Consider the following 24,659-nt stretch of genomic DNA (forward strand, 5'->3'; position numbering starts at 1 on the left):
CTATTTAAAGAGATTTGCAGCATTTAAAATAGATTTGAATGCATGTGTTCCAGTATGCAGACTTAGCAATAGTTAAATTTGATGAACTGCTATTTGAAGAAGTTTGGATGGTAGGGAACTGTGGTGCATTTTCTGAAGAGAAAGTGGCTGTAGGTATAGAAAGCTGGTGGTCAAATCAAGTAAGGTCTGAACCTTGGGGCCCAGTGGTATGTATTCTGTGAAATGCTAAAGGGCCTAGGATGGTATGAACAATAAGATGGTATGAAGTAATCAGTTTTAAAATTTATTATTATTATTAATTTTTTTTAATTGAGCAAGATCTGTTTGTGTAATTAGATGGCATTAATACTTGGTTTTAATAGTAATTACAAGTGTAATGAAATACCAAATTGATCCATAAATAAGCAAACTGAAGTTTTCAACTACCCCTGAGAGATTCAGACTTTTTCTGCATTGAGCTAAATTTATTCTGCTATCCAATTGAATTGAAAGCAGTTTGTGGCCAAGCTCAGAGATGCCTTGCTGTGTCCCACCAAAGCTCAGGAAGCAGTACAGCACCTGAGCACTCATATTTTGTGGCACTTCATTTTAGTGTGGGAAACTGAGGTCTCAACAGCAGATACTTGGTTTAATAGAAAATATAATGATCAGTACAGAACATCTGAACTTGGATCAATTCATTCTTCAGTCATGATGTGTCAGTACCTTTAATGATCCCATTTGGTTTTTTATAGCTGTTAAGGTCAGCTTTTACATTGAGGGAAGTAAAGAAACTTCAAGGCAAGGGGCTCCTGTTTGTGTTTAAAAAAGAAGAAAGTTAAGAGAAAACACTAAATTGTGACTTGTGCCACTTCCAAGCCAAAATATTTTTCTTTAAATTTGCATTTTTTGGAGGAGCATAAGTAAATTAAGACTAAATCAGTGATAAATGGTGACTTAAAAAATGTGGAGGTCTAAATTAATGAAATCAACTTTGCCACAAGACAGGGTTTTTTTAGTACTAGTCAGTATGGTTGTCATGATCAGAGAGGGAAGGGCCTTGACGTTCAAGTATTTTCATTCTTAATTTTCTGCTATGATTCACGCTCAGCTGAAGCTGCACAAAAGGGGAAAGCCACTCCAATTATCAGGACTGCCAAGTGTCCTAACTTCCAACACGTTGATGTAGCACATCAGTGAGTAATGTACTAATGCTGTGAATGTGACGTGCGTAAGAAGCCTTTTATAAGCAGCTACTTACTGCTAGTGCCATCTCTTATCTTGGGTGAATGGCAAACACTTTTTATAGATAGTAGATCTTAATTAATATTTCTTCAGTGTGCAATGATCTAAATCTGTTCACTGGCATCCTCAGGCTTTATATATCCAGTTTCAGCATGTGTGTGGAGGCAGTTGGGTTTGATAACACGTGAGTTACATGTAATCACAACTCAGCATTATCAGTCTGCCTTTTCAGTGTTAGATTTGTTATTGTTGGAGAGAGGCAGATGTGAAAAGACTGACTGCTCAAAATTATGTGAAATTTTGTATATCTCCCTGAACTTTGATTTCCCATTGTCTTGTTGCTGAATTTAAGTTTTGATGAGTCTTATATTATAAAATTCTTTTCAATTTCCCATGGCAATTTTATAGTTACACTGCAGTAAAAGTTTGATTATCTTCTATCATAAATATGGAGATAGCACAGGGTCCACTGGTGCTCTGTTAGTGACTTCTGTTTGATGGGAATGGGGATATTCTTCAGTAGGTATTTATGCATTTAATTTCTTGGTAGTATCTATTATTTAGATATGTCTCAGATTAAAACAAACAAAAAAAACCCCCCTTACATAACTGCTAACATAATTTACATTTGAAAGTGCAAATCTCTAGGGTCACTGAGTGGGGGATTACGATTTGACTAACACTCAACTCAGGATTTCTCAGGGTCTGTATTCCAGAGATGAACCTCTCCTAGCTCTGAATGTTACATGGAAATGTGAGGATTTGTTAGAAGTGTGGTGGTGTACTGGAAAATGGTTGTTGAATCCACTAGAATTAAGTTTTCCCCTTACCTTCACTTAACATTAAACTGATCTTTGCACTAAAAGGCTTTTTTGAGTTCCCTCATTCTAAACGAGTATCTTGCTTATTAGTTGTCATGGTTTGAGCCCAGCTGGCAGCTGTGCACCACGCAGCCAGTTACCCACCCCACCCTGGCAGAATGGAGAGGGGAATCAAACCTAAAGCTTCTAGCTTGACAGAAGAACAGTTTACTAATTGAAATGAAGTAAAATATAATAATACTAGTAAAAATAATGGTAACAAAGAGGAAAAAAACACAAGTGATGCACAATACATTTGTTCACCACCAACTGACTGATGTCAGACTCTGTCCCTGAATTCCTATCAGCCCTGCTTCAAGGTAATTCCCTATTTTATATACTGGGCATGGTGTTCTGTGGTGTGGAATATCCCTTTGGCCAATTCAGGTCACCTGTCATGTCTGTGCTCCCTCCCAGCTTTTTGTGCACCTCCTCACTGGCGCAGCATGGGACACAAAGTCAGTCCTTAACTTAGGATAAACATGACTTAGCAACAATCAAAACATCAGTGTGTTATCAGCATTGTTCTCATACTGAATCCAAAACACCACACTGTACCAGCTACTGAGAAGAAGTTAACTCTGTAACAGCCAAAACCAGAAAAAATTGGCTGCTTTCCTGTGAATGCCAGGCAACTTCTGTTGATCATAGCAACAGAGTGAGAACATGAACATGATGGAGTTTGTGATTTTAAAGAGCCATTGCAGTCCTGGGGAAAGTTTTCATGAGAATTTGTTATCTTTACATCAGTAACCTCAAAAAATGTCACCAGTTACCTGAAGAAGCATGCAGAAATCTGGTGGCTTCAAAATTGCCATTCTACTGTATTAATTAATCTCTGCGAGTAAATCACCCATTCTGTACCTCCTCTTACTTAACACAGCACTTGCTATATAGTCCTGTGTGAACTTTGTGCCCTCTGGAATGTTAGGGAAAGCTGCCTCTGTGAAGAATGTTTCCAGCAGCTATGGTTCAATTTCCCAGTCAGTCAGAAAATTGATTATTTCTGTGTTTATAAATTCCCTTTTCCCAGTTAGTTCTTTCTCAAACAAAAACTATTCAGAAATCACTGTCTGTTTTTGTTGTGTAAGGCCTTGGCCAATGATGCTGCTTTTCTGTACAGGAGAAAATAAGACTGACAAGAATGTTTTTGAACAATATTGGAGCATTTGGTTCTATATGTACATGCTCAATGCAAGTGTGTTGTGTTTGGTGGGCAGTTAGTAGAGTTATAAGTGAAATGACATACACTGCACTCATTATAAATTCATGTAATGTATATTTTTAAATGCTTGTGTTCATAGTGACAGGCAGTCTGGTTAGGATCACAAGGGCCCAGGATTAAAGAGTGAAAGGATCTCTGCAGCCAATGAATTATATATTGATCCAGAACTGGAACTTTGACAATAAAACGTTCATTTTCTATATGAACAAGTTGACTGATCTCTGGTGGCTTGGAATTAGAGAAATTTCATTATTTTTCACTTTTCCAGATGTTCTTGGTGTCTGTGTGCCCTCTCCCTTCTTTCTTGTTTCATATCTTTGTCTTCCCTCTTGGTGTTTCCTGTTCTTGCCCCAGCATCCCCTTCATGTTTTCTGTCAATTGGTCTTTCTGTTAAATTATCTACTTTGCTAAAAGCTATGTAAATCTCACAAAATTTAAGTTTTTCATTAATCACAAAGTTTCTCCCATCTCCTCATTTGTTTGGAGGCTCTGTAGGACCTAGTGATTTTACCCAGTCAGAAAGTCACAGTTCAGCATTCATGGTGTACTTAAGCAAACATAGCAGACCTCCAGTGTTGGAGAAAAGATGAATTTGTAAGAAATCTTAAATACCTTTGATTTAGATGGAAACAGTACATTTATTAAAACTTTAAACAAAGTTTAAAAAATTTTGGGAAAGGTATGGACTTGACTTTCTTCCTCAGATCACACTTCAGTTTTCACAAAGCTGTTCTCATCTATCCCTAATAACCATCTCTTTTTCTTTTTTTGCTGAAACCTTCAAGGCAACAGGAAATCAGGTGGTTCCAAGGCTGCCTGTTGGGCTCATTGAGCTGTCACCTGGCAGAGCTGTGTAAAGCACCAGGAAGTAATTGAGATTGGATGGGAATGTGGCCCCCTTTAGTCTTGTACCCGTAACAGACCTTGGCTGGGCTGTGCGTAAATAGTACATTGCCAGAAGGATACAAAGAGAGATGATGTGAATTTTGGCTTCATCTGAGCTGAATGAGGGGCTCTAGCATGACAGATTTTGGACCAGTTCCAAACAGTGTCTAAAATTAAAAGCCTTTCCCTCATAATTCAAATTGTTTTAGAAAAAAAAAAGAAAAAGGAAAAAAATCCACAACCAAACCAAAAACCCAAAACTCATAAATTAAAAAAAAAATAAACCATCATCACCTTAGAGAGAAATTAATTAATAACAATACAGAAATAACTGTGGGACTTCTCTTTGTTTAGTACCAACCTCATACAGTAGATTATTCAGCACAGTCTAATGTGATAAATTCCATTAGGGTGGTTGGCACAAGAGCTTGGTATAGCGAGTTGCCTTTGAAGAATGCCAAACGCTCACATGAAAGTAACCCCTTGGATGCATAAGCAGCAGATTATTATGAGGAATTCCCTTTAAAATACATTCACAAATTTCAGAGGCACAGCATATTGTAGGTAGGTCAAGTCCTCTTCAAATTTGCTCTAAATGAGATCATAGTTTGATGGTTTATTTCCTTAAACTTTGATATTTTCTGGATTTTGGTATGCTAGATTAACATTTGCCTGGGGAAAAAAAGTAAAATAATATGTAACGTTAAGGATAGCTTGTTACATCTGTAAGCACAGTTTGCTGTTAGATTAATGGCCCTGAAGTAGAAATCCTTTGTGAAATATAATAAACTGCCAAGGAATTTCTTAGTTTATAACTATTGACTGACATTTTTTCCCTCCTTTTAAAGTCTTGGCTCTCTAGGTTTTCCACAGTGTATGTAAGTAGGCTTGAGGATTTTTGCCAGAGGGTGATAATATTGTATTACTAAGTAGTTATGTATTTTTATTTTGAGGACCTGTTCACAAAACAGGTCTGTTCACAAAAGCTCAGCATGGCAGAAATATCTTAAAATAGTGCCAGGACTGGAAAAAATGCAACTAAAATGTGAACAAACAGTTCTGGAAAGCACACAGTTACGGGGAGTTCTTTGTAGGCCAGGAAAAGCATCTGTATTTGAAAACATTGTCTGCTGATTTGATTTGCCTTTTTATTCCAGGGATATATGACAGGGTTGTTGTTATTAAAGTGTTTAAACTGGAAGCTTCCCTATGTTGCTTCAACCATGTTTTGCTGCATGGAAGTCTTTCATTTTTTCCCTAGATTATTTTTAATTTATTTTTTTACCATCCACTTCACTATCTAGCTGTAGATGTAAATTCAGCTTTCTTTCTGTCAATGAGTAGGAGCCAACAAAGTGTCTTAGGCAAATAAATAAAACAAGGAGGTAGTACTAAGTGAAGTTTGTCACTATGAAGTTAGTGCAAATTTACAGCCTACCATTGCTGCCCATTAACTTTTGGGTGCTATTGGGAAATGAGGCTGAAGCATCTGCATCATGCTGTGTGGAACAAGTCACCTTTTCTTCTGGAAGAAAGCCCACTGGCATAGCTAATAATTGTTGTAAGTCTACCCTCTTTATTTACAGGCTCACATGCTTGCACAGGCTGTGCCTGGAGTGAGTTTTGAGTCTTGCATGATGTGAAGTTCCGTGTCTGCAGAGATTCTTGCAGAGCAGAGGCCTTGGGTGTAGAGTGTAGCATAGAAAGGTGTTGGCTGGTGAGATTACAGACAGTTCATCAGTCACCATTCTCCTTTAGTAGGTTCTGTAAGAAGTCAGTCTCAGTGAACAAAAATCTGTGCAGGAAACATGCTATTACTGAACTTGCTTACCCTAGGCAGTTTTCCCCTTGTGTATCCTGGGATTTGTGCTAGCCACTGGAATTCTTTCACTGAGTTGCACAAAGGTTATTTAAGCATGTTTTCTTCATCTCAGGAGATGTCCGACCTCTCTGGCAATTAGAGTATATTCCATGTGGCAGATGATGGCGGAGAGGGTTTTTAACAAGACCATAATTATGAATGTTAACAATTTTGTTAGTTTGGATTCCTTAAATGTTTTTCTTGCTATGTTGTTAGATGTAGTTCAAGTTCAATATATGTCTCATTAACTTCATTTGAGTGATGAAAAATCCATTCAACCATGAGAAGAAATTCTAGGTTTCTATGCTGTATTTGTAATTAATGTGTATCTCTAAGTGGATCATCCTGGTGTTTTTAAGATAATTCATGTCAGTACCATGGATGAAACTAGTCCATTTCATCATATATAGGTCTTTGGTTCTTCATCTTTTAATTCTTTTTGTTGGCCAAAAGTATAACTCTCCTAAGCAAATTCAGTTATTGCCTTTGTATCGCATAGTCTGTTCTATTTTCACTTGCTCTGCCTACCACTGAGATACTGTGAGATGCTTTTGGAAATATGGTAACAATTTCTGTAGTAGCTTTGGGTTCTTTAGGATCTCTATTCAGTCAAAAGCATCTTTTGAAACCTTAAATACAATTCACATTAAAGTAATAGTTCCTCTCAGAAGATCAGCAAAACACACAGCTATGACTTTAAGATCTTGTTACACCATTGCAGCTGGATGTTTTTGTTTACCCTGGAGGGGGTATTTTAAAAGTTCCCCAGCCACTTCCTAGTGCAGTCAGGGGAAAAGGTGCTTTTGAAAAGCCTCAGCTCAGTTTGTGTGCTCTTCACTCTACATACAGCTTGTGTAGATGCTACAATACTTGCTATCATTCTCTAAGACATGGTAGTGAAAGGGCTGTTAATTTTAGAATCATGGCCAGTCAGCTTTAAATGGGTTCCCAGCCATTTGAGTTGGGAAATACAAGTGATAGTGTGCCTGGGGTCCTTCACCTGTGCTTGTCTGATAGGTCACAAGGGTTTGGAGTGGAGGGGGCATTTTTGGCCTTCCCTGACTATGCTTTGACACTTCGATATGCTTTTGGACTTCAGTCCTCACCAAGACTCTTCTGTGGCTCCTTGTACATCCAGTAACTTCATCTCTTGATGTTGTACGTGGGTTTATGAACAAACCCTTTCAGTGAAGGTCTTCTTTCTCTAGTGGCATGGTTTCTTTCTGCAGTCTTCTCATAAAGCTTGGAAGGAGTAGATTCAAAACCCACAGAATTTGCTCCTTGATTAAAGTATTTGTCCATTTTGAACCAGATTTGTATGGACAAATAACACCCTATTCTGGTTCACAGAAGGGAAGCTAAGGTGAAAAGTGATTCTTTACCAGCTTGTTTTTATCCTCTGCCTTTCTATGTTAGCTACTAGTGTTTGTCTAAGAGAAGCCTTAGTTTTCTCTGAGAAAAGCAGAGAGAAGAGGACAATTTATCTCAGAATTTCTCTGGGCTCCCAGCATGTTTAAATTATCTTGGCAGCGGGATGCCTCCTCTGGCATTATTCCACCAAAAATCTGCTGTCTGGTAATCTGTTGTAATTCAGTCTGCCTGCAATGGCAGGGAGGGCCGTTGAAAGAAGTGTTAAATGTGTGCCACCTGCTCCCACGGTTAGGTGCTGTGAGTATTCACTGTGAAGAGGAACAAGCTATAGAGAGCAGTGTTCATGGAAAGAACGGGAATTGGTGGGCAAGCCTTCCAAGCTCTTTTTTAAATAATGCATGTGTTCCTCATTTGCATCAGTGTGTCAGTTAAAGGAACCCATGAGCCTTGGCTCATATCCAGACCTAAGAAAAAAAATCCATAATGCATGGGAGCAAAATTCTGTGTTTTGCTGGAGGCCCCCTCTCTCTCTCCTTATCCCTTTTTTTTTTTTTTTTTTTTTTTAATGGTCTTTCTCTGAAGAGAGGGTGTACTCTAATTCTTTCATCAGTGTTGAACATGTTCTCAGGCTTTTGAAACTTTTCAGCACAACAAAGATGGGCTGGAGTCCCAGCCCTTGGAGAATGAAAGGAAGTTCAAAATACTTCCCTCCTCTGAGTGCTTATGAAAGAGAATGTGGCTTCTCCAGAGAAGATCCTGCACCTCACTGTTAGCAACACTGCATCCATAAGGATTAGCCAGCCAGAGTGGGCCAGCATGAAAGCTGTGCTCCAAAAAGAGATGAAGACAGAAATTTTCCAGAAAATTGCGTAGTAGTTGTATAGTGGTGATGGAGATATCTTCAAGCAAAACTCATGCCTTTTGTGCTAAGGGACAACAAGAGCTTTTGTCCTTTAGGAAGGGAATATCTTGGATGTGCAAATTTAATGACCATTAGGAGTAAGCCCTTTAAGATTGAAATTTTACTTTGGCAAATTGGTTCTTTGGCAACAGAAATACTGAACTACTAAATGTGTCCAGCTTAGCCTGTCTTGATGCATTTGGAATGTTCTCAACTAGATGGGTTCAAAGGGGGCTGCTGGGAAAGAATCTGAATTTAAAATGAAGTTTAAACAAAAGGAAGAATATTGGGGCAGGGCATTTGGGTCCACTTCCATTTTTTTGGATATAGTTAGAATTCTTATTGGAAAGAGGAAGTAAGAGATGTGACTTTGTAGGTGTGTCATTATTAGTTTGGTGTACAGGCAGAACACTTTGCTCCGTTCCGTGCGGTGTAGAACAATCACATGTTATCTCACACAGTGCTGGGGTTTGCAAACACAATCTGGAGAGCAAAGCCAAGCCAGCCTGCTGAAAGCAGCACCTGCATTCCAGTGCAGGTCATATGATGGAAGTTATAACCCAGGTAAAATGTTAATCACTAAACTTGGCACAGTTGAAGCTTTTAATCTTTTATTGCAGTTTTCTAGGGAGAGGCAAGTTATGGACAAGAGCCCGGAAAAGCTGAAGAAGGAGTTAGAGGAAGAGCTGCAGCTGAGTAGTGAAGACTTGCGTAGCCATGCCTGGTACCACGGACGTATTCCCCGGCAGGTACGTGGTCTTTGCACTGCCAAGTGTGCTTTGAGCTTTTACAGACAAGCAGAATTTCACTGATGTGCTGTACACATCTCTGATACCTGAATTCATTTAGTAGGAACATAATGCCTGTTTGTATGAAGCTATGGTATTTATCACAGCTTGGCATAAAGTGAGGCAGAGGAAGGATTCAGGGCAGACCCTTGTGGAAAATAGATACATTTCAAGATTTTTGTGCACTGAATAAATCTGGAAATGGAATTTAAGCTTTGTACAAGAATACTGTGATCACATATTGTTTAGAGAACACTGACATTAATTTGGTTCAGTATTCTTAATGAAAGCTAAAATGTTGTTTATTTTCTTTCTTGCGCTTGGAACTTGGGGGAGAGGAAGAAAGAGCTGCAACAAAATTAATTCAATCACATTTTGATCCTTACAAACGCAGTTACAGACATGGCAAGGCTGAGCTTGGATCGGAGCTTCCGGAGCCGCTGGAGCTCCCCCTGCGGGCCTCCCTCATTCCCGGGGCAGGGCCGGCTCAGCTGCCACACTCGGCCCTTGGCGCTTGGCATCCTTTTTATCTCATGAGAGGACTAACTCAAAACAGAAAAACAAGGTGTCTCTGACTCTTCCCAGTCAGTAATGTTTACATGCAGTGTTCACAAAGAATAAAAAATAATGAAAGCTTCTGTCATGTAGGGGCAGAATCCAGGATATTGTATTAATGGCTTCTAAACTTCAGTGTGACTATATTCAGATGCTTTAAACTTAAAATCCTGGGTCACTGCTTTCCCTTCATGCTTTATTTTCTATTAGTAAACTAGGAGAAATACATGCAAAAGTGGGTCAGCTTCTGGCTGCGGGCTCCTTCCAACAAGCCCTTTCAGATCTCTGTTGTGGGATGAGCTTTTATTCAAGAATTGGAGACATCATTCTTCTACCACACTTCATACTTTGCTTTGTATTTGTGACTTTGTGTATTCTCACAGAGTAGCCAAATCAATTCCTATGTTTAAGAATATTTTGTTGTAATGTATTGTTTTCTGATTCTGAAGTATTTTTTTATATAATTCTTTTTCCTCAAAGGTGGCAGAATGCCTAGTTCAGAGAGATGGAGATTTTCTGATAAGGGATTCTCTCTCCAATCCTGGGAACTTTGTTCTTACCTGTCAATGGAAAAATACCCCTCAGCATTTTAAAATCAACAAAACAGTTTTAAGACTCAATGAAGCCTACTGTCGTGTTCAGTATCAGTTTGAGCTGGAAAGTTTTGACACTGTCCCTGGCTTAGTCAGATACTATGTTGGGAATCGCACACCAATATCAAAGCAGAGTGGAGCAATTATTTTTCAGCCTATCAACAGGACTGTGCCTCTCAGGTGTCTAGAAGAAAAATATGGTGTAACTCCAGTCCAACAAAAAGAGCCAAGCACCCCTGAAGGAAAAATGGAAAGTGCAAAAAGGTTGAGTCTTGGTATATCCAGCATGCAGTCCCCGGAGCAGAGCATACCCAGAGGAAATCTGCTGAGGTACCTTTATTTTGCTGTCCTTATGGAAGGAAATTAAGTCTATCAGCTCCTGGTGGAGGTGATGTGAGTTTTCACTCTGATTTGAGATGTGATACTAGGCATGAGGGTTTGCTGATTTTTTAGCAAAGGATCAGCAAATCCATAAAGTGAGGTCAAATGTAGACTCTGGAAGCACAACAGCACTGCAGTGACTTGGCAAATCTTGACTATGTAAGACAAAGGATTAAAATAACATCTTGCTGATGCTCCAGAGAAGTCTGTTTTTCCATAGTTGACTCCTGAAATAAAAACTACAACTGTGGGATAATGGATCCTAGTTTCAATGTCCAAATCAAATGTTCCATTAGAAATGGAATACCTTCATAAATGCTGCAGGGTGATACATAGTATAGCCCATTTCACTGCCACTACAACAGCAGTTTATGAATGAATGAAGTACCTTTTATTATCATAAGCTGCCCAAGTGGAAAGCTAATGATCCTTGCACTGGTTATGATATATTGTAGCAGTTAGATATGTATTTTAAGTGCTGCATATATTGATATGTTTTTGTTTGCATTTTTGTTTGCCCTAGAAACAAAGAAAAAAGTGGTAGCCAGCCAGCTAGTTTGGATCATGTTCTGGAGAAAAGATTCCCTTTAAAGGCTCACCAGTCAGAGAGCTATCTGCTAATAGGTAAGTTTTGTAATTAGAAGCTTCATACTTAGAATCGGTGTGTGTCCAGGTGTTCTGTTACTCTTCAGACCAAAGTGAGACTGCTGAATATTCTGAGTACTGTAAATACATTATATTTAATAGCCACTGTAAGCTGCGTTAACACACTGCTTCTCTTCAAGTCACTGGAACACGATTTTTATTTACTATGCACCAGGTAGTTGAGAACCTTAGCACACAACTCAGCAGGCTTCCACACCAAAAAAAAATGACAGCTGTGGTTGGCATTAATACTTTTTATGGTATTACCTTTCCTCACTTGTGCTTGACAAAAACTGACTTGTTTCACTTGTGTCTTTCTGATAAAACATTTTTAAGTAGAAGTGGTGTTTCTTGGAAATTCTGGTAACCACTTTTTCTCAGAGTAAACTATGCAGATGAGGTGATGTTCCTCACTAGGAGAAAAACACTGCCACGGCTTTTATACTCAGTTCTGTTCTTCCATCTCCCTCAATCTCTCTACCCTCCATCCCTTTTGCTTTTTGTTCCTTTTGCTGCTGTCTGGTTCTATGGCCACTGTCATCCTAAGCAAGGGATCCAGGGTGTGACAACACTTGGGGCATTTAATTTCTCAGATTCTTCAAAGGTTTAAGTAGTTGTTTCCATACTAACACAGTTGTGTATAGAAGCTTGCAATAATGCATCTCTTCCCATGTGGACAAACTAGTATTGATTTCCAAGTCTGCTTGTTTTGAATACAGTACTGTTAAAATTCTTTATGCCTATTGTAGGAAGAGTTCTCATGACAAAGAGAATATTAAGTATTTGTACAGTGAGACTGTCTTTTGATAGAAAGAGTGTGCTCCTGTGATTTAACTGTGGGATGGACAGATATTTATAAGGCAAGTTTCTGTATTTGAATTGATTATTCCAATCCATGGCTGCAAATACTTTTATTTTGGTACTACAGCAGCCTGAAGAGTTCTGCTGTGCATTTTGTCATAGGATCCTTTGAGCAGGTCCTGTTATCATACTGCTTAAGGGTGGTGACAGCCTTTGATTTGGAGTTTTTTGTTTTATATCTGTAATCAAGCAGTAACACCCACACGATGCAACTGGCCACTTGGCTGTCAATACCAGCAAATGCACCAAGAATTGCAGCTTGGGAATGTCTGACACAGGACACAATCCTGGATCGGACGCCAAGGCTTGCATATGCAGCGGGTACAGGATGAGGAATAAATACACAGAAGTATATGGATCCAGCTCTTCAAAGTAGCTCTGTTTCACAAAAAGATTAGCACTTCTGAAGCTCATTCCTTCCATACCTTAGTTCAGGTTCAGGCTTGACTTTGGGAAGTTTTGCTTTCATCTCAAACTTGTCATTCTCAGAAATGACTCATCTTTTATGTGATACAGCTGGAAGTTGCTGTTTTTATAGCCTAGATCAGGTTACAAAGAAACCTCCTATTCCGAGCCATGGAGGCCATCCAGCTCTGACAGGATAGCCTATGTGTGCAGCAGGGACTGAAAGTACTGTCAGCATTACCACAGAATAATACTGTGGTGCAGCTGTTCTATGTATTTGGGATTTTGGGAGGATCAGCAAGTGAATGGAATTTGCTGGCTAGGTCATTCCTTAAAATACACAATTTTGCCAGCAAATAATTGACATGATCTGTCAATATTATCCTTAGGAAATAGCATTACGAGATGAACCCTGGCACAGGCACCAGGAATTGTATGTATTTTGGTCTTCTAAAACACTGTTTTCCCCTGCAGGTTCAAGACATCCATCTCGATTACCTGAAGCAGATGCAAATTCCTGTCCAAGCTCACCTGCATTTAGAACAGGCAGTGAACCATCTCTAAGCCCCACAGTTGTTCAGAAAGTCACCTCAGAGTCACAGCTAGGGGAAGCTCTTAGAGGATCAGACGGTCAGCTCTGTCCAAAGCCTCCACCTAAACCCAGCAAAGCCCCCCTGATGAAGCTCCCAGATTCTCCTTTGGCTTCCCACAGCTCTGAAGGACACTATTGTGAACTAAACCCTGCCAGACATCCTACAGCAGCAAGACAACACTTGTGTCAGAAAAACAGCTATGTGGAACATCTGACACAAAAGGAGAGGGCAACATTCAGGAACTCTGAAACAAGCTATTTGATCCTTGATGATGATCCTACAATGAACCCTGCAGATCCTTTAGAAGCTTCAGCTCAGATGGCTGAAGAAGACAGCATCTTTTCTGCACCTGTTTATGAGACAGTGTCTAGTTTTAAACCGAATGATTTTGAAACCAAACTACTTCCTCCTGAAAACAAGCCACTGGAAACATCCATGTTAAGAAGAGTTAAGGAGCTCTTCACCAACAATAACCCAAAGATTATTGCACAGCATATTCTTAGAATGGACTGCAAGGTAACAAAAGAAAATAATGTGTTTTATTTTATATTGTGCCAGTTTAGGCGTTTTAAAAAACTGATTTGAAAAGAATAATGGGTAGATTTGCAGCTAATGTAATGTTTGTATTGCTTGCAGGAATTTTTACGGTGTTTATTTTCCATTTGGAGAATAAGAATGTTCACAAACTCTTTGAACTAAAGGTCTCTCATCATGCTTGACTTTAGATTCAAATTCTTGAAGTTCCATATGTCTTTTAAATCTCCTATCAATTGCTGCATACCCATGATTCAGCCTTTCTCCTGTATTGGAGGAAGAGCTCTCAGTGCTGTTAAGCACTGTGGGGAGAACTGCTTGTGACAGGAAATAGCTGGTTAGGGCAAAGAGCAGGCAGACATTACCTGGTTGCCACATGGTCATTATATGCAGTGTTCAGTGGAATTAAATATTTAAACTTCTAAAACCAGCTGCTCTTCTAATCCTTGTCAGAGTTCCTCTCTTACAGCTGGGTAGGTGGCGTGGAAAAATAGCTATCAGGACTTGTGCTCTTCTCTCCTGTGAGAGAACTGTGCTAGTGGAGTTGCTTAGAAAGATGTAAAAAACCACAAAGAACTGTTTTTTACACTGTAGACTTAGGTCAGCTGCCAGGGCTTAGAGATCAGCTAATGGATCAGAAAGACCAGGAGAATCATCTCCTAATGAGATGGTGACTTTGTGTAATGAAAGAAATGTAACTGCAGTTAAATCTGCATGACTTTGCTGGCATGACTGAGTGCTGTACCTGCTGCAGAGCAGCTACAGGAACCAAATGCTATGATGGGTATCTAACCCCCAAGTTTTGTTGGGCTTTGGCAGTTTTAGTCTTTTTTAAGAATTTGAGAAGCAAAACATATGGCTGCTTACTGGGCAACTCCACTGCAGACAGGAAGGGAAGTGGAAGTGGTGATGCTCCAGAAGAAGCACACCAGTAGCACTCGGCTGGTGCTGCTGCACTCCCAGACACTGAAGGTCTGAGGAGGGAGCAGTTCTCTGGAGCAGCCAAGTGTGTGAGTCCTGCCAGCTGCTGGGGGCCTGCCAGCAGCAAACACAGCTTTTTCCTTCCTCGGTAGCACTGTTGGCTGCTGCTAAGTGAGGCTTCATGCAGACAAGGTGACTCAGGAAAACTTAGCTCCACAGCTCCCCACTCTTCTCAGAAGTGGTAGATTGAGGTTTCTTTACTATGGTTCCACGAGTATTAACAGCATTCTCTAACATTTTCGTTTCAAAATTCACTTTTTCTGCCCGCCTACCCGCCCTAATTTATCTTTAATATATTGTTAAAGAGTATGTTGCTTAAAGGCATAGGATATGCATGCCTTAGAGAAGTAATGAGTTTATATGTATATACATAATATTCAATTAGCTCATTATTAGACTCCTTATTTTAAATATTGTAAACTTTGCAGTGGAGCTAAGGCACCAGGTAGCCTGCTGGAATTAATCAAGAGTCATTGGGAGGTTTTGCATAAACAGACTTTTGGATTTTGGAGCAGGAACAGTATCTAGCTGGGGCAGGTAGAGAAGTCTGTCTGATGTTCACAAGTGCTGAGCCAATGCCTGTCATTTACTGGCAACTTGTTGCATAGACTGCTCTGATAAGAACTGCATGATGCAATGAGATTGGCCTGTGAACCAGCAGAATGAATGCTTTGTACTGAGATCCCAGGCTAAGTTCATGTATCCTGTGTGTCATCAGTAGTTCAGTTTGCCTTTTAAATAAAGACATTTCAAATAAAGAATGCTCCATATGGTAAGTGATGAGGTGAGCGTTTGCCACTTGCATACCCGTAATGGACTAGCAATCAGTGTCTCCAGGAGCTTCATAGCACTCCTGCTTCTCTAGAAGAGAAACAGGTTTTTCTACAGTGCTGTTTTATATGGTGAGGCTTGTTGTGCAGCCCAGATTGCTTTGATCGTTTCATAGCCAAAAAAGCCTGCTGATGGGTGATACCAGAATATTGCAGGCAGATTGGTTAGTAAATATGTCAACATACAGGCCTTAAATCAGCAGATAATCTTACACCATCATATTCATGTGGTTTTGCTTATTATTAGCAATTATAATTGCTATTGAGATAACCAGTAGCTAATACAATCTTTTTAAAAGGCAAAGACAAATTGGTAAGGGTGTCAGTTTTCACACACTGACTTCCTTAGCAACTTGACATTGTGTCCTCCTTAGTCCTTTTCCTAATTCATCTTTACAAACTTCTGTGAACCTAATTCATCTTTAGGACCCTGTGGTGTAACCAAAAATGTTCTGAGTAGTAGTTTTTTTAGAAAGGAAAAAGGCAAAGCAGGCATGTATGTCCTTAAGGCAAAGAGCAGTGCCTCTCTGACAAGAATCAGGCTGAGAGTGCACTGCATTTCCTGGAACCTGCATAGTAATCCCTTTCTGGAAGCAGAGGATGGAGTTTGATAAAGCATTTTGGTTGCACCTTTTATGTTTTCTGATGGCTGTATCATTAAAAAAAAATATTTCCTTGGCTTTTTTGTGTAAGGCACTGAATGTGCATAGATTAAAGCTTTTCTTTGATGCCTGTATTACAACGTTGCATGCTGTACACTTAGCTCTGTATGCCATGCACTTGTGGAGAACTTCTCTGTGGCTACAGGTTTTTGGTTTTTTTTAAATGTTAGTTTTAAAATTCATGCAGAGTTTTTTGCACTTGACAGGTGGCAAGGATAGTAGAAGTTTCTGAAGAGATGAGGAGGAATATGGGAGGGAACTCTGGTCTTGAACTGATTACCTTGCCTTACGGACATCAGCTGCGCCTTGACCTGATTGAGAGGTAAATGTTCCTGTTCCTCATTGCCAGGGCAGGTGGCCAGAAGCTCAAAGCATGGCTGCACTGTCCTCATTTCCTTCAAGAATGCTCTCCTGCATGTTTCCTGAATTCACATGTACACATTATTTACTGAGATGGTATGTAAAGTCACTTTGAATAGGAAAGGATTCCTTCAAGTCATAAGGCAACTGTCCCATGAAGTACAGGGAAAGGGGGAAGGTGTTGAAAGCAGGAACAGCTGAATGCCATCAGCTCTCCTTTACAAGGTCAAGGAAACTAAAATTCAGGGGACCTATAATCTATCTGAGCATGTAAGTGTGTGTGGAGGAGACTGAAAGGTATTATCCTTCTGCATGTGGCAAGAGGCCAGAAGATCTAATAAAGTAAAAAATTATTAGGAAAGATTTTTGAAAAACTTCTGCACAACTTAAGGGGGAACACTTAGGGTGTTCTGATCGACATTTTCTGCTTCATATTTCAGTAGTTTTATTGCTGACATGATGGGGGGCTAAGGTCACAGGATTTGAACGTGGAGGACAAAGGGAATTGGGGCAGTTTTCCCAGAAGTGTTCATTCATTCAGTGCTTGAGCAGAATTTTGAAGTTAGTAGTATCTCAGGAGAATTTATTAAAACATGAATTTAAAGCCTGCATGTATTTATTCCGTATGTCATTATTGGTTTTGGTGTAAAGATGTTGGTAAGACTTAAGTTTGCTGGGCATGCCAAGATAAAAACTAGTCTTTGAACACATGTAAATTTAATAACTGGTTGCATAAATTGTTTCATTTACAGGCACAATACCATGGCAATAGGAATAGCTGTTGACATCTTGGGCTGTACAGGAAATGTAGAAGATCGAGCAGCAACATTAAACAGGATCATCCAAGTTGCTGTGGAGTTGAAGGAGTCACTTGGGGATTTATATGGATTTTCTGCCATTATGAAAGCACTGGAAATGCCACAGGTAAAAATCTGTTTCTCTTTATGTTCCAAAAGGTGGAGTTGTTTGATGTCTTATTTAATTTAATTTGCGCGATTTCATCAAGACTAGAGAGAACATCAGAATAGTCTTCATGACTATTCTATGACTCTGTGACTAGCAGTATACTTTTCCTGCTGTGGACCCAGTGATGGGTATTCTTTATTTTGCATGAACAGGTCAGTAGATTAGAACAAACCTGGACGGCTCTAAGACACTGTTACACCCAGACTGCCATTATGTATGAAAAACAGCTGAAACCATCTTGCAAAGCTTTGCATGAAGGACAAGATGAGTGGACTAGTGAGTATGAGTGACACGGATTTCCATTGGGCATTTTAACCCTCTCCTTACTGATTTCCTGTGTGGGGAGATGTGGCAGCTGCTCTTTCCATAGCTGTGTATTGTACCTTAAAATTACGGAAACTTGTATAATGCCATGATTATGAAAAGAAGCCAAGAGTCTGCCAGCCAAACATCAGTATGTGTTAGTGTTGCCTGAATCCCTGCAGAATATAACATTCTTCCCACATCCCTACTTCCTCTGTGTCCAGCAGAAACTGACACATTGCATCATCTTGCCAAAAACAGGAAAAAAAAATATCTCCTCTGGCAGATTTTGCTTCTTATTTGCTTTGCCTATTAGATCAGATAAATCCTCAAATAAAAAGAATAGGTTAGGTAATTCTCGTCAGATTAGGTGCCCCTGTGCCAGATTCACTGCAGCTCTGGTTTCTAGAGGGATGCAAGGCAGAAATAATAATTTCTCAGAACATTTCTCCGAGAGAACAGGTAAACGGTGAAAACTTTTTAGCCACATGGATATTTTTTATTGGAATGACCAATTTTGAAAATGTTTTAATATCTATGTCAGTGTCTAGTAATTCAGCAGAACTTTCCCCTATAGCAAATGCAATTTTCCAACACCAGTTGGTGTTGGTCTTCTTCCCCAACCAGTTCAGTGGAACTTGGTATGACAGGTATATTTAAGGTAAGGTTTTTGAAGGCTATTTGTCCTTCATTTGAAAGATATAAGACAAAAAGTAGTTTCCAATTTAAAAAAGGACAATGCAGCTACAACACCTTCTTCAATTAACAATAATGTCTGATGGTATGAGATGTATGATCGTTACTCTGTTCCAGAAACTATCAGTGCTCCACAGAACAACATAACGGTGCCACTGCTGATGCCTCTTGTAACCTTGATGGAGCGCCAAGCTGTTGTTTTTGAAGGCATGGAGCTGTGGGAAAGCAGTGACCAAAGTGGTGAAATAATGCTCAGGCACTTGGGCACAGCTCGCCTGATCGCCCAGCACGCCGAGACGTTTCGCCTGACGGCAGAGCAGCTGCTACAAGGTAGGCGAGACTGCTGCACTGCCACACCAGCTGGGGCTGTGTGCCTGCCCATGTGCCCCTGGATGTCAGAGAGAGAAACTCTCCTCTTTGGCAGGAGCTGAGAGCAGTAAATGTCCTGCAGGAAATTCAGTCTGAGGACAACATTAATATTGTTTAAAAGCAGACAGTAAATTACTCATCACTACAGCGCTCCAGCAAGCATTTTTGCTAAACATACTCAAAGTTCTCATGACTCAATATGCTGACCCTTCTGGCAACTAAACAGAAGTACAGTACAGACTGATGATAACTTCCTGTCTTCTGTACAATATAAAATTCCTACTCTGATTATTACAATTACCACCACCCTAAGATTCTTTACAACACTGCAAGTTGCAGCACTGAGATTGTGACCACTTACAGCCAGAAAGCAGCAGCATGTTAACAATGTGACTTTATTGTTCAAACTTGCAGTGGAAAAGTTAAGGGAGTTGGGGAGAAGTACAGTAATTTCTGCAAGCAGCATGTATATATCAGTAATTATATTTAAGGCCTGACTACAGTGACAATTCTTGACATTAGAACTGAGCAAGGCTAGCCTATCTCAGTGTCCTCAGAGCCATCAGTGTTACTAGAATGTCAAAGCTGGAAAGGTTTTTTCGCTGTTTTACGAGCTTGTTAAGATCATTGTGCAAACAGAACCCAGTGCACTACAGCTTATTTGGAGAGAAGACAGTTTAAAAGCCATTTCTACAGATAAAAAAATTTACCTGGTGGTGATACTGTGGGATTCTTTTTACCTACTAGGTTTCCAGCCAGATGAAGAGCTGAGTGAAATCTTCAAGACAGAATTTCAAATGAGATTGCTCTGGGGCAGCAAAGGAGCGCAAGTTAATCAAAGTGAAAGATACGAGAAATTCAACCGGATCTTAACTGCACTTTCCCGAAAACTGGAACCTCCTCCAGTGAAGCTGGTGGAACAATTAAGTATATAAGACTCTGGAAACACAAATTAAGTGATATACTTGAAATAACCTTAGCATTATTTTGGCAATTTGATACTGCACAATCTTCTTGCATTTCATGAGATGTTTCGAACTTTTAACTGCACAATGCACACTTGTTTTAAAACTACTGATTTCTAAGCAAATTATTTATTTACTGTGTCACCAAGTCATATACTGATCTCTTTAAACAGTTAGGTTATCCCTTTATTTCCCCAAAGTTGCAATGTTTTAATGATGCCAAGGAGTAAGGGCATTGGCATCAATATTAAGATGAAGCAAATAGTGTAAATAAAATTATAGATTAATTATCTGACATGGCAGGAAATTTGTTGTATAATATTCCTTTAATGAATATAAAAAACACTGTAGATAGAATTGTGAAGTGTATCTTTATGGAAAATAATTTGCATATTTACAAATCACAGAAACAATCCTTTATCTGTAACCCAAAGGCTCAAACATCCCTGTGCCTATGAAACTAATCTGTGTATGTGTTGGGACGACTTCCCCTTTTTTTTAAGGCAGCATCTGTAGCACGTCAGCTTTTGCTGGGGCCTGCACAACAGCTACTCTGCCAGGGATGAATGATGAAATGGCAAGAACAAACAATCCAGATAATTAAAATACTTTCAGACATGAGTAAACGTGGGTGTATGTACGTATTAAACTTGCTTCATTTACTGAGGTGAATCACTTTGGTAAGTACTTTTTCCTTGGATGAAGACAAAGCATAAGGTGTTACCGCGGTTTTTTTTAGGAAATCAGCATGCATACAGTTCATTATACAAAGAGCAAATCCTACTTTGTTATATACAGAACTGGTGACAAAGGGTTGTCCTGAGATGTTGTACAAATATTCAAGACAGAAGTGCATGTGGTTGTTGTCAGTAAGTCTATTTCTGGAGTGAGATGTTACTTAGAGCACTGGAGTGTTGGAGTAGGATGACAACAAAACCAACACCAGGTCTGTTCCTCCTAGCTACAATCACAGCAGGAGTTTTTACTCCCAGAACAAGACTGTACAGTTCATAGTGAACATATGCCTGTCAATTTTAACAGAAGACAAATGGGGAAGCTATTTACTTAGACCATGAAAAGATTTTTTTTTTATTCCATGAAAATATTCTCAACAGAGAACACTATTTTTAAACAAAGCATTTAACATTTAGGAAATCAACATGTGCACAAAAAAGGATTAAAAATTACTGGAAAATGTCTGATTCTTTAAGACAACTCACGTTCAGAATTTTAAAATAAGTGATTTATAAGCTGTGCAAGTACAAATGCCTTTTCCTATGTTTAATAACCCTCATAACAAGTTGCACTATCCCTCTTGAAAGCAACCTGCCTCCAAAGGAAGCAAATCCTGGTTTCAGAAAAACAAACAGTAGTGTGAAAAGAACATTTAGTCTTTTACCAGGAAGTATTATTACTGACCTCCGAGGCTGTTAGCCAGGCAGACCACAGGCCCTTAACCAGAAAATACACAGATCACATTTCTTCCTCTTCACAGAATTACAGAATCACAGAATATTCTGGGTTGGAAGGGACCCACAAGGATCACTGAGTTTTCTCCAAAATAAAAAAGCACTAGATTTTAAAAAAGGAAAAAAAAAAAAAAGAAAAAGAAAAAAAAAAAGAAAAAAGAAAAAACCCCAATCCCAACAATCCCCCCAAAAAGCCCAAACCCAAAAAACTACCTAAGTAGTTTTGTCAGTATTGAGTAATGTCACATTATTATATAAATAACCCTGTATACAAGCTCCAAAAATCTAAACTTTAGAGTTTAATAGGCCCCATAATACACTAGGTCAAGCTGTATAATAGTGGTATACATAACAAAAGGCGTAAACCTCTACACAAGTCACTCAAATTCAGTTTACTGGTAGTACAGTTCCTAATAACACTGAAATGAAAAAGAATCCAGCACTGCTGCATCCACATATTGCTTCAGACCCCAGAAAAACAGGATATTCTTAATTATTATTCCATAATACACTGCCAAACAGCAGGTGGCTGGGTTGACAAGCTTGTGTTGATGTAAGTATCCCTCCCCCCAATATCTCTAGTCTAATTCTTATCACCCTAATCAATCAGATATGATGTATTTATCAATAGAACCACAAATGGGAGGCAAGACAACATAAGCAATAGGGGCACTGCAGACAACTATATTTACACGTATAAACATATCCAAATTTCAATTGTTTACAAGTAAAAGTGCACAAAGATCATTACGAAGTATCACTCAAATGTCACCTGGTCCATACAATGAAGCATCATCACCTGGAAATGGACTAGCACTGCAGTAATTGAAATTGGAACGTCATAGTGAAAAACTAAAAGACAGTTTCCATAAAAATCTTTTAAAAAAATATTAAAGTCAAATGAAGAGATACACATTTCAATGTATAAAAATTCATGGATGCACCATGTATCCAGTAAAGTAGAGCTCTAGAAAACACCTACCGTGGCTACCTCAGCAGCTGCAGCACTGCAAAAAGAGCTGAGACACAAAGCCCTTTGTGGGATAACTGTAAGTGGTAGTGTTGGCAAACAACAGATTTAGGCACTCTAGTTTAAGGCAGCAGTTGAATGGCAAGTGGTTGACTTCTGAAAACAGTCATTAACTTGCAGTGGTGAATTCTCTGGTTGTGCTCCAGGCTGTCAGTGCTCACAACAGGTTACTGAAGGGCTGAAGGTGGACCACAGTTCTAGAAGTTTCTCTTGATTGCATTGTAGGCTAGAGCTGAGATGCATTATTTCCCCAAATTAACGAAACACCTTACAGTCGCTTATCAGTTATGCCAAACATCTGGAATGTAATGATGGTTGCAGTGGTATTGTTATAGCAGCATACATGGATACTGGGATGAAACTCTAGTGCTGAAGATATTTAAAGAAAATTATTTGTTACAAAACAAGATGAGCAATGATGGCAAAGTGTTACACAGAACATGCCTGACTGTCCTAGGCATGCAAGAGGAGGTTAACGGCGAGCATGGAGGTGGCACAGGCAGACTGATAACAGGGCTCTAAATTACTGCCAATAAAAGTGAGTTGGAAATGAGCATCATTGAGAAAACCAAAATGTAGCACAAGCTAAAATACAGTTTGTGCACCTGGGACAACCTAGGACAATGGAAATAAAGCAATTTTAGGAGCAGTAGCCTTTTTACTCTGGTAATGGAACTCTATTTTCCTGCACAAATTGAAGATTTTGTAATACATCCTTACCTATATATGGAGATGCTAAGATGTTAGTGACTACTAAATGTATGTCTGCATGCATTCATGCAACTAGCTTGTCCCTTGGGCCTCCCAGTCTAGTACCCCTCCCCTCCCCACCCCCACCCCCCCAGCAGCTGCATGTAACCTCCTTCAAGATCTCGCCCATTTTCTCAGAAACCCGCTTCAGGAACCTGCAGTCCAAGAGGAAAAAGAAAAGAACAAAGTTACTGAAGGCCTTTAGAAGACAGAGAAGCGTGCTCAGTTCTAAAAGGCCATTCTCAGTGGCTATTACATTAGCCTTCTACTTAATTCCACAAACTCTTATTAGAAAGACAAAATTAGCTTTTTTTCCCCCCAGTAATCAAGTTGTGCAATGCCATTTCCAATCCTCAGTGATTTAACAATGAGGAGAATTACTGTACATTTAAGACACTGTCTTCAGACTAAACACAATACAATTCAAAGACTTAAGTTTACAGGCACAGATTAAGAATATAAAATCAGTCCCTTATCAGGAGCAGAGTTTCCAGTAAGACATCAAGCATTACATGTGATCTTTTTTTGTTTGTTCAAGGTATCTTGAGTTAAAACAACGACATCATGTCCAATACAGAACATTCTACATTACAAGTACTGAAAAGGAAGGAGATAGGTCAGTGGACTTTCTGTCCTTCTTAATCATAATGTTTTTTCCTGAGTATTTTTGTTGAACTTTCAGAATCAGAAAACATTTTCCTGTTTAATAAGTGAAAGCTGCCAAGTATTTGCTAAGGAAGGAAATTAATGATTTTCAGAAACTGAGTTCAGTTAGTTATTAGAGGAAAAAGATCTCTGTTTTAAGAATATAATTTAAGTAATAAAAAGTGAGAACAGTAAATCTTAGAGATCTTTAAAACTTAAGTATTTTTTCAGTTCTCTATAAAAACTTAAGTATTCCACAGAACAAGCAGGAATCTTGATCTTTTTCAGTTCAATAGCTAAATTGGATTTAGTGCTTTGTAAAGCAGGAAAGCAGAAGACATTGGTCAAAATTACAGACCAGTGTATAATTTAATGTGGCCATCTCTGAAAGAACTATATCTACCTCCCCAAGCAAACAACAGATCATTGCTGACTTCCGATTCTGTAATTCTTTCCATGAGCCTGTATAACTTACAATTTTTCCACTATTTTCCCTGGGGAATGTACAACTGAGAGCTGCCAGTTTTACTGTTAGATATAGGTTACTGCACCTTTGCTGTTTTTCTCTAGCGTTACATCTATATATGATGTTGGCACATAGCCTTCCTCTCCATTATGTCTTCGAGCTCTTGTCCACCCATCTCCTTTGTCCTCCTCAATAATGTACAAAATTTCCCCTTCTTTCATTGCTAGAGTGCCTTCATTATGACCTGGGAAGAACAAGAGGCAAAGAAATCTTACTATTCAGACAGAATTTCAAGTCATCTTTTTCCCAAGGTATAGTTTCCAAATTATATATAAGCAAGCATGAAAAATCTGTGCAAAAGAACATATGGCCAAACAGACTTGGAAAAATACCCAGTCCCAATTTGTAAAGCTGAACATTTTCCAATAGCTTTGCTAATATTTATCTTAAAACAGTACAAGCACTGCTCATGAATTAAAGTAATT

The 24,659-nt window shown here is 39.1% G+C and overlaps 2 protein-coding genes across 11 annotated transcripts in view; one reads left to right on the forward strand and one right to left on the reverse strand.

Moving 5' to 3' along the window:
* Nucleotides 1-21,348, forward strand: part of BCAR3 (BCAR3 adaptor protein, NSP family member) — an 87,666-nt gene extending 66,318 nt beyond the window's left edge. For all 6 annotated transcript variants that reach the window (XM_068199798.1, XM_068199797.1, XM_068199799.1 and 3 more), the window contains 9 exons: nt 8,948-9,076; nt 10,151-10,593; nt 11,168-11,268; nt 13,030-13,664; nt 16,362-16,477; nt 17,268-17,439; nt 17,634-17,757; nt 18,598-18,810; nt 19,597-21,348. In XM_068199798.1, the coding sequence (XP_068055899.1) occupies nt 8,948-9,076; nt 10,151-10,593; nt 11,168-11,268; nt 13,030-13,664; nt 16,362-16,477; nt 17,268-17,439; nt 17,634-17,757; nt 18,598-18,810; nt 19,597-19,784 (2,121 nt within the window). In that variant the 3' untranslated portion in view covers nt 19,785-21,348. The remainder of the gene's footprint in view (nt 1-8,947; nt 9,077-10,150; nt 10,594-11,167; nt 11,269-13,029; nt 13,665-16,361; nt 16,478-17,267; nt 17,440-17,633; nt 17,758-18,597; nt 18,811-19,596) is intronic.
* The window catches only part of FNBP1L (formin binding protein 1 like), a 59,491-nt gene continuing 55,706 nt past the window's right edge, over nt 20,875-24,659 (reverse strand). For 4 of the 5 annotated variants that reach the window (XM_068199809.1, XM_068199808.1, XM_068199807.1 and 1 more), the window contains one exon: nt 23,381-24,418. In XM_068199809.1, coding sequence (XP_068055910.1) covers nt 24,240-24,418 — 179 coding nt within the window. In that variant the 3' untranslated portion in view covers nt 23,381-24,239. Of the gene's footprint in view, nt 23,219-23,380; nt 24,419-24,659 lie in introns of those variants that run through there. The other variant, XM_068199806.1, reaches the window with a different exon arrangement.

The sequence above is a fragment of the Anomalospiza imberbis genome, chromosome 9 (genome assembly GCF_031753505.1).
Source record: "Anomalospiza imberbis isolate Cuckoo-Finch-1a 21T00152 chromosome 9, ASM3175350v1, whole genome shotgun sequence".
NCBI classification, from domain to species: domain Eukaryota; kingdom Metazoa; phylum Chordata; class Aves; order Passeriformes; family Viduidae; genus Anomalospiza; species Anomalospiza imberbis.